Source organism: Brassica napus, chromosome C2 (genome assembly GCF_020379485.1).
Source record: "Brassica napus cultivar Da-Ae chromosome C2, Da-Ae, whole genome shotgun sequence".
Taxonomy (NCBI): Eukaryota; Viridiplantae; Streptophyta; class Magnoliopsida; order Brassicales; family Brassicaceae; genus Brassica; species Brassica napus.
In genome coordinates, this window is record NC_063445.1 from 28,853,379 (window position 1) to 28,863,793 (window position 10,415).

Sequence of the window (10,415 nt, forward strand, 5' to 3'; positions counted from 1 at the left end):
AATATAAATATACCGCACATATATATGTGCACTACAAGAAATTCTGTAATTAGCCATGAAAAATGTTGTGGCTATCGCTTAATATTTGTGGCTATTTAACGCTTAGCCACAAATCGCTACAAAAAATTTCGTTGACTACGGGCTTGTGGCAATCGAATAAGCGTTGTTATTTGTTGCTGTGCTTCTACGACTTAGCCACAAACGGTTTTTGTGGACAATAGCCACAAATAGCGCTAACTCGGATTCGTTGCAATTTTTGCTACAAAAAGCCACATTTTAAACCGTAGAGAATATTCTACAAACAGCCACAAAACTAATCGTGGATGTAATACGCAAATAGCCACAATTTTTTTGTGGTTTTATTAGCCACAACTCGTGCCACTTAAAATCGTGGCTTTATTTCTACTGATAACAACAAAACGTTTTGTGGAAATTTAGACACAAAATAACCACAATTATTTGTATTTGTGGCTTGTATAACTACAACTTATTATGTGGAAATCTGTGGTTTTATTTTAAAAATTGCCACAAATTTATATGTGCTTTTCTGTGGCTTTATATTTATTTTGATTTATTTTTTAAACTGTACTGATTAATAATTTGAAATCAAATTTAAAGCATTAAACAACATAATAATTAATTTAAACATTCAAATACCATTAAAATTATAAATTTTTTTTACAAAAGACATCTAATGATGTTCTTCAGAAGTTACAAAAGACATCCAGTGATGTTTTTACAAAAGACATCTAGTGATGTTAGAGCTTAACTTAGTATAAACACAAAAGACACCAAGATCAGAGTTAATGTACGGGAGAATTTTGGTCAAGTTCTTGGCTTGATTGGGGAGTTCGAACAGATGCATCGCTCTCACGCTGAATAGGTTCAAAGGTAACAGGGTCCACTCCATTCATCTTCAGTAGAACCTCAATGCCTCGCTTAATACCAATTACATCCTCCTTCAAGCCAGAAACATCATCCTTCAAGCAAGTTACAACACCCTCCATGGTGGTCAAGCGTCCATCAACTGCCACATGTGTAAATAAAGATGCTGGTGCAGTCTCACTTGGTTCATCATCAATATCCTGAATTGAACCAAGCCCATAAACTCGCCCTTTGCCATTGGTTGCCACCTACAAGAAAAAAAAATTGAAAAGACTCATGGATATAGACAAACAAAACAGTGTCGATCAATTCATTATGCAAAACTAAATTCATTCTGCTATTAAAATAGATTATGTAAGTTAGATTAGGAGATTCTTACTTCAATGTAAGTAGCGTTGAGCTGCTGGGTAGAGGGTGCTGATGGGGTTTCATCAGTCAGACAGGAACCTTGTGATCGCTCCAATGCAAGAGCCTCGGCAGCCTTCACAAAACCTTCTGCTCTTTTGTCAATGAAAGTGCCATCCTTGCGAGTATGGGTCATACGCACTACTTCAGTGACTGGAGGAATGGTGTTAAATTTTTTTTGTAAGTTACAGAAGATAACGCTGATGGAATATAAAAATTGACTAACCAAGTCATAAGCATAACGCTTGTGGTTTTTTGATCCTGAAGTATGACGGTGAGTGCCTAAACCATCTGGGTTGGAGGAAGCATTCTCAGAATTCGTTTTGCTCCTCTTTTGGTGTGGCTCCTCCTGCCAAGTCTCTAGCATCAAGTTCCAATCTGCTAGGCCAATAAAATCTGGCTTCTTTTTTTTCTTCTGATCTCCTCCTCTTGCTTACAAGGTCTCTGATTGAGCTTTACAAATACTTGAACATTACAAATATGGGTTGTACATTGACCCCAACCCTAAAACGAAACAGAACATGAAAATTAAAAACCCAGAAGATTGACCCCTCAGATTTCAATATACGAATCTAAAAGGGAAACAAATAAGAGATTTCTGACCTTAAACAGAGAAACGTAAGGAAGAGAGAAAGGATACTGAGGGTTAGCTTTTTTTTTTTTTAAATTGACTGTGAGAAAGGATAGAGATTGACTGTGAGAAGAGGACAAGATAGATACGTAATATTTGTAGGCGGAGCAAACAAGTAGATTAGCTTCCTTTTTTCAATTAATAAATCAAGTGGCTGATATTGGTTTAGCCGGGAAAACAACCCGGGAAGTGAAAAATTTCGTGATTACTTTCTAATTTTTAGATTGTTACCAATCTACTTGTCGCTATTTGTTTCTACGGGAGTTATATACCCGGGAAATTACTCCCGCCACTTAAGAATTTTGTGGTTAGTATTTTACAATAATACTATTAATAATTAAATAGGAATTTTGATAAAGTTTAGCATTCAAAGAACAATATTAAAACAAAGGAATTAAGTTAAATACATGACAAATTATTATTTGTTTTTTTATTTGTTTTAGAACACATACATTATTTTCTTAACCATTTATTCATACAATATTAAATACATTACAAATTATTATTTATCTTCTTATTTGTTTTATAACACATACATTATTTTTTTAACCATTTATTCATACAATATTATTAGTCCGAATGCGAATCTGAATCAGAATATTTGTCATACTGATCGATAAAATCATTTTCAGATAAATATTCATCTTCTGGATTAATCATTGGCATCGGTTCGTAATTTGAATCATCTTGGACTGCATGTGCTTCGACTCACACAATATTAGTGGATGGTATCACATGATCAACAATATTGTTTTGTATTGCATTTTGAGAAACTTCTTTAGTTTCAAAAAATCCTCTCGGCATAACTTTTATTGTTGTCCACCATTCTTCTCTTCTTGATCGTAGACGAGGATAAGGAACATAACATACTTGATCACATTGTTCTGGTAATATAAAAGGATCGTACTTGTCATAATGCATTTGTGGGCAAACATCAACAATGCCAGATGGATGTCTTCGTATTCCTTGATCGATGTTGAACCAATGACATTTAAAAATCATGGCTTTTAACCCAACGGCACCATGATACTCTATCATGAATATTTCTTCGATAAGTCCAAAATACTCGGTCTCAGTAGTTCCAGGAACACAAACACCAAAATTCATTGTCTTTTTATTTTGTCCATGGCTTTGTGTGTGGTAATGATATCCTCTCGAATAATACATAGGCCATGACGTGATTTGGTGCTTTGGACCTTGTACAAATTCCAACATCCACAATGGAAATTCAAATGATTTGCTAGCATTGTTAATCTGCATATATTTCTTATTTAATAGCTGAGATAAAAACATGTATATAATATGTTATAACATGTATATAACTTTCGCACTTACGTAATCTTTACACCACATTGCAATTTTTTCATCTTTTGCTTTTGTCATATCGTTAGAAGTTATGTTTGGGTGGTTATCCATCATATATTCTTCAAACATCCTGCATATATATTATTGGTTTTCTAGATATCCAGTATATATTCATAACCATCTACGTCATTATTAATTATAAATAACATAACATACCTCTCATATGGTTCAAATACTTCACAGTTGAGCAATAAAAATGTCTGAAGAATATTATAATCTTCATCATTTAACCATGCACTACTTGATTTTCCACTGATTCTTCCTTCTTGCTGGAACATTATTGGAACATCAAGATATTTGTAAGTGAATCTGATTTCGTTGACATCTTTTTCAGGGACTTGAACTGTTGAAGGTGCAATATAATTATTTGTCACGTAAGAAATTTCTTCATTCACACACTGAGCCACTATTGATCCTCCGATCCTGGCTTTGTTTTTAACCTTTTTTTCAGATGATACATGTATCGTTCAAACGGATACATCCACCTATATTGGACCGGACCACCTAGTAAAGCTTCATCTGGGAGATGGACAGGTAGATGTTCCATCACATCAAAGAATGCCGGTGGATATATTTTTTCAAGATTGCAAAGCATAATTGCAATATTTTCTTTCAGTCTAGCAACATCTTCAATCTTCAAGATTTTGGCAGATATATCTCGAAAGAAGAGTGCGATATCTACACAAATTGAACAAATAAGAATATTAATTAAAAATATTCAGCAAGAGTATTATATCTTTTTGGCAAAAAAATAATAATTATTTCAAATATTGAATACCTGAAATTGCCGTATGAACAGGTTTTGGAAGAAGTTCCGCAAATGCAATTGGGAGAAGTCGTTGCATGATGACATGACAGTCATGGCTTTTTAATCCTGATATCTTTACACTGTTCAAATTAACACAATGTGAAAATTTCGAAACATACCCATCTGGAAATTTAATATCGGTCTTCAACCATGTTAGAAATTTTTCTTTGCCTTCCTTCGACAATCTAAAGATTGGAATAGGCACTCTTCCATCTTGGGAAATTTCTAACTCGGGTCTTCTGCAAAACAAAGGGAGATCCATCCTTGAGTTTATGCTATCCTTTGTCTTCCCAGGTACATTTAGCACTGTGTTAACCAGATTATCAAAGAAATTTTTTTCTATATGCATAAAATCAAGATTGTGTCGAAGAAGTAGGTTCTCCCAATAAGGTAACTCCCAAAAGATACTCTTCTTCACCCAATTATAATCAACACCATACCCTTCAATAGATCGAGTAGGATTGTCATGTCCTTTGCCTCCACAATCAACTGTTTTACGCAGTCCACGTATATTATTTATTCTTTCATGTAATATTTCCTCTCCGTTTAACCATGGTGGAGGATCATCATGGACAGTTTTACCTTTTAAGAAATCTTTAACATTCCGCCTATAAGGATGTCCTTCAGGCAAAAACTTTCTATGACAATCAAACCAACTGTGTTTTTTACCGTTTGGTAACCAAAACGACTTGGTCTCATCCATACAATACGGACAAGCCAACCTTCCATGGGTCATCCATCCAGATAACATCCCGTATGCTGGAAAATCGCTAATTGTCCACATCAAGGCCGCTCGCATCGTGAATTTTTCTTTCCGTGAGACATCGTAAGCCTCCACCCCTTCACTCCATAAATTTTGTAATTCTTCAATCAACGGTTGCAGATATATATCCAAGCTTTTCTTTGGATGCTTTGGCCCTGGCACTAATATAGAGAGGAAGAAATATTCCCTTTTCATGCACACTCCGGGGGGTAAATTGTATGGTGTCACGATGACGGGCCATACAGAATATGATTGTCCATTCATACCAATTGGATTAAATCCATCGGTTGATAAACCCAGATAAACATTGCGACTCTCAGAAGCAAAATTAGGATATACCTCTTTAAAATGCTTCCATGCTCTTCCATCTGAGGGATGATGCATTTGTCCTTCGGGGGACACAGGTTCAGCATGCCACCTCATTTGTGAAGCTGTCGTTTCTGATTGGTACAATCGCTTCAACCGATCCGTAATAGGCAGATAAAACATCCTTTGCTTTGGTATTTTCTTCCCTGATCGACCGACATTTGGTTCATAACGGTCTTTTTTACAAAAGCGACAATGTAGTAACTTACTATCTTCCCCTTTCCAAAATAGCATACAATTATCCTCGCACACATCAATCTTATGACATGGAAAACCTAGAGACCGCGTTACTTCTTTGTCTCGTAGTACGATTTAGGCGCAATATTAGGCGACGGAAGAACAGCTTTAAAGGTTTCAGTAATTTCATCCAGACATTCCTCTGAAAGATTAAAATTGGTTTTTCAATTCATCACTTTTGAGGCCAAATACAGTTGAGAAATTCCATCAGTACACCCCTCGTATAAAGGTTGATTTGCCGCTTCTAACGCTTGAAAAACAGCATCATGTTTTTCTTCGTAAGCTGGCTCTTGGACGTTTTCTGGAAAACTAGCATCATCGGGTAACATATTAAAATCTGTATTGGAATCATGGTACTGATCCTCCATTGGAACATTGTTAGAATAATCACCCCATGGTTCATGCTCCATCACATGATGACTTCCTGATGCTTCACCATCATTGTATTGCCAATTTTCTCCGTGATGCGTCCACAAGTAATAATTTTCTGTAAATCCTTTCAACATAAGATGTTTCGTCACTGTATCAACATCGTGATATTTTTGATTCTTGCATTTTTTACAAGGACAAAACAACTTCCCACACTCAAGAAAAAATGCTTGATTACAAGCAAAAGAAATAAAAGTGTTTACACCCTCAATAAATTTCTCGCACAAACTATGATCAGAACGTTTTAATCTTTTATACATCCATTCTCTTGATTGAAAGAAATCTCCCATTTTTTAGAAAGTTTGTTTCTTGTGTTATGAAACGATGTCGAGCTTGTTTACAATTTATAATCATCTTAGGCTTCAAATACAAATATTCCTTGCCCCATCAATTATTTATGGCTAAAGAGAATATATTCTTTGCTCCATCTAATGTATATATATACAAGGTGATTCTCCCGTGATCATGCACGGATATAAATATTTATAAAGATAATATATTATAATTAATTGATATTTACTTTTGGCTTTAACTAAATTTATAATTTATTTGTATAATTTGTTTCGATAATATTATATTATTTTAACTAGACATATGATTTTGGATATGTTTTATTTAGTCGGTTTGGTTGTTTCTGGGTAAACAATCGATTTGTTTATCACCTAGGTATGTTGGATTGCATCTATTTCTCCGAACTGGACTATAATATTTTATTCTAAATATAGTAAATTTTGATTAAATTCTTATTTGCATTTAGATTAGTTGTTTTTCCAGATATGTAAATATATTTTAGTAAGATGATGTATAACGTAATATATATTTTTCTTAAAATTAAGTAAAAAATAAATGAAGTTTTTATTGAAAATTACATAAATGAATATAATGATAATATTCTGAAGACTCATACATATATATATATAATTATATTGTAACAATTAGTTAATATTTTATTTTTATTTATTAATATATTTTGAGTCATCCTACAATAAATATGTATAAAAATAAATTGGATTAGTCGAGTTAAATAAATTATGTCAAATTCAAACTCAAGTTAAATTATTTTTTATTCTAATTAATTCAAATCAAATTAGTTTTATTTCTCGGTTATAGGTATATTTTTGTTCGGTAAAAATATGTTTTAAACGGAATATTACTATTTTGGGAACTTTCCTTTTTAATGAAATCATATTTTATATACATATATTTTCGTTTTTAAATTCGTTTTTAAACTTTATAATTTTTTTCTTTTTATATATGTTTTGGAAAAAAAATAAAAAGAAAACTAAACAAAAAAATTAATAATAATATATTAATTTAATATTTTAATTCATTAAGGGTATCTCTGTAAATAACCGTTGTAAAGATTAACGTGAGCATGACACGTAGAAAACTGACTTCTCAAATAATATTATAGAGATATATTCTTTTCCCCATCAAATATACATATTCTTTACGTAGTTATATTTGAGGCTAAAGAAAATATATTCTTTGCTCCATCAAATATAGATATTCTTTAGATAGCTATATTTGTGGTTAAAGAGTATATTCTTTGCCCCATCAACTATTTGTCTGAACCAATAAATATGCATCTTACAACCTTATGAGAGATTGATTATATGACTTATATTTAATGTACAACATGTGACTTGTTAATATATGATTCTTCTTTTTTTGTCTGATTCTTCATTACTCATTTTTTGTGTTTACTCTTTAATAGTGTTGCGATGAATCATTTATTTTTCGGTCCCAAAATCTAGTTAATATCTTTTGTAGTTATGATGCTAGTCTATGGCTACTTCTTAAATATTTAAAATAAAATCTTCCGAGCTTTTTTATAATTGATGCAACTAGTCTTTCACACATTTATCTGGAACCAAAGAACCAAATTAAACTAAATCGGAAAATAAGTTCGGTTCGAGTTTGAATCCCAACAGTTATATTAGTGGACCATATACATCTATTGAACCAAAAAAAAAACTGAATTCGAACCAAACCGAGAGCCAAATAAGTACCCAAATTTCTATAATATAATATATCTATATATATATACTAATTATATTTATTTTAAAAATAAAAATAACTTAAAATTATTTATAAGTTAAATAACCAAAAAGTTAAATGACTAATATAATTTTGATCCAAAATAATTAAAATTATCTGAATTATTCGAGTTTTTATCTGCAACCCCAAAATATCTGATATTGATCTCAAAAAATTGTTTTTTTTTACTTTTAACCCAAATTAACAAAAAAATCAAAACCGGATAGAATCTTAAATTCCTTTGGAAATAAGACGGATTTCAACTTGGTTACCCAAACCAAACAAAAAAAACGAAATAAACAAAACAAAACCAAACTCAATATTTTAATAGATCCTAAACCTTTAGAACCGAAGAACCAAACCATGAAGCAAACCGAGAATTGAAATGCCTAGTGATATGTGAAATTGTTTTACTTTGTATCTTCATTTTTTTTTTAAAAAAATTCTTATCTTTTTTTTTGGTAATATAAAGATATGTTCTCCCTGCAACCTAAAAAAAAGTAAAAAATGTATAACATATTTAATGTATCGTACAAATCCTAGTACAAGCGTAGATAGTTAATGTAATTAATTATGGAACCAGATTTGAACATGCTGATATGTTTTCTTAACATTATAATCTTTTAAATATTATAACCACAACCATATTTGTGACCACATGCAATTTTAAAAATTATATTTCTACGGATAGCTACAATTTAAGTCTGTGGTTAAAATGTTAACGAAAACTTCTGTGGATATTTACGGATAATATATGTCCACAATTTATTCTGAAGCGTATTGTGGCTTTTTATCCTCGAGATAGCCACAAAATACATTTTGTAGCTATATAACAACAATTATCCGCGAGTAAAGTTGTGGATACGGAAGCCATGAATCTTGTGGGGGATTTTTGTGGAAATGTATATCCACAATTTATTTTTGTAGTTAATTGTGGCTGTGTTTCTTCGAATAGCCACAAAAGTTTTTTTGCTGCTATGGAGCGACAAAAAAACAACAAATGGCCACAAATTTTAGATTTTGTAAGTAGTGGCTAATTTTGCGGAGATTTTGTAGCTGTTTTATACTATCCACAAAAGTTTTGTGGCTAAGTTGTGGCTAAAAGCAAGTTTTCTTGTAGTGGTGGCATGACCAGAGTGCGTATGTAAATACCATATTAGATACAATAGTTGAAGCATCCCAAGAAACAAAAACAGAATGATAAAAGAAAATGATCATACCCAATGGTCTTACCTATAAACGCAGTATTTGAAATAACATTGACTGTGGAGAGGTTAGCATAAGTGAGAGATTAGAGAAACGATATAAACTATAATCTAGAAAGCTACAATAACAATAACCAATTGGTAATGAAAGAATAACTACTAAAAATATATATGTTGGTTAGAATGTGCCTCAAATCTTGGTGCTTTTGATTTCAACTTCTCTACTTGGTCATAAAGGTTGTAGTGCAGGTAGTTGCGATTGCGAAGCAAGAGATTCAGAAGTGTCTTGCACTCACAAAATGACACGTTGAATAACCAAAACAAAAGCTGAATCAAGAGTTTCTAGTGTTTATAAAATTTGCCACAAAACGTAACGTACCTGACCCAACACATCAAGACGCAGTGTTACAGAATGGTGCAAGGACAGATTGAGTCTTGCAAGTAAAAATAAAATCGTACCTGTTGAGAATTAAAGAGACTGAAAACAAATCATCGGTGAATCTCAGCAAGATCACCAGGCTTCTCATAACTCAAAGAATAGTAAAATACAATCTCGAAGCGATCACATCGAGGGTTCTTTTGAGGCGGCCAATGCTAGCTGAATGGGAAGCTTTGGTCCAAAGGAGAAAAAGCAAAACACTTTGGACCTAAGACGACATCAAGGTTAATATACAAAGTATGTCAACGAAACCCCACTGACATAGATGTTGGAGGACCAACAAATATTATTTTCGGCCCATATTGAAAAAGAAGACACTTCGACCCGTGACATCCCGGCCCAGACCATTTTGGTTCAGCCAAATCAGGTCTGGGCCGAGATGTGATTCAGGGCAATGAGTATAAAGAGAGGACGAGGAGAGAAGGAAAGGGTATCCAAAATCAAGCACACAACACTTAAAACAGCTAGAACTAGGGTTTATGTTTTCCGGTCACTGTTCCGACCAAAAACCTTCTCTTCTTCCCGTATTAGACAGAAAACTCTTGTAACTCGTCCAATAAATCAATAAAAACGTCTTCTTGAAAACCTACAAATCATATTCTCACCCCCATAATCGTTTAACCGAAAACAGATTAAACATTTGGCGCCGTCTAAAGTAACGTTAGCAAAACAACCCATGAGTCCTGTCGGACCCTCCGCCGAAAAGGCCTGGCTGCCGAGGAACCTTCAACCCAAGGTCCTACGACCCAAGGTCCCATGACCCAAGGCCCTACGACTGCAGTTTCCGGTGACCGACGCAGCTTCCATGTTCGACATGATGAAGAACATACTCGACCGTATTA

The 10,415-nt window shown here is 33.2% G+C and overlaps 1 protein-coding gene across 1 annotated transcript; it reads right to left on the reverse strand.

The window, feature by feature from the left end:
- Positions 1 to 636: 636 nt before the first annotated feature.
- LOC106381461 lies at positions 637 to 6,674 on the reverse strand. Its single transcript, XM_013821365.3, has 5 exons — positions 4,065 to 6,674; positions 3,443 to 3,964; positions 3,257 to 3,356; positions 1,265 to 3,175; positions 637 to 1,133 (listed from the first exon to the last, which is right to left on the reverse strand). The coding sequence occupies exons 1-2, from the start codon at positions 5,455 to 5,457 to the stop codon at positions 3,693 to 3,695; spliced, it is 1,665 nt and encodes a 554-aa protein (XP_013676819.2). The 5' UTR covers positions 5,458 to 6,674; the 3' UTR covers positions 637 to 1,133; positions 1,265 to 3,175; positions 3,257 to 3,356; positions 3,443 to 3,692.
- Between the last annotated feature and the right edge of the window lie 3,741 nt (positions 6,675 to 10,415).

Bases quoted from the DNA above. Each gene is read 5' to 3' on its own strand.
- LOC106381461 (XM_013821365.3), bottom strand. From the start codon at position 5,457: ATGCTATTTTGGAAAGGGGAAGATAGTAAGTTACTACATTGTCGCTTT. The intron at 3,965-4,064 runs GTATTCAATATT...CAATTTGTGTAG, and splicing joins TGTTCATACGGCAATTTCAG to ATATCGCACTCTTCTTTCGA.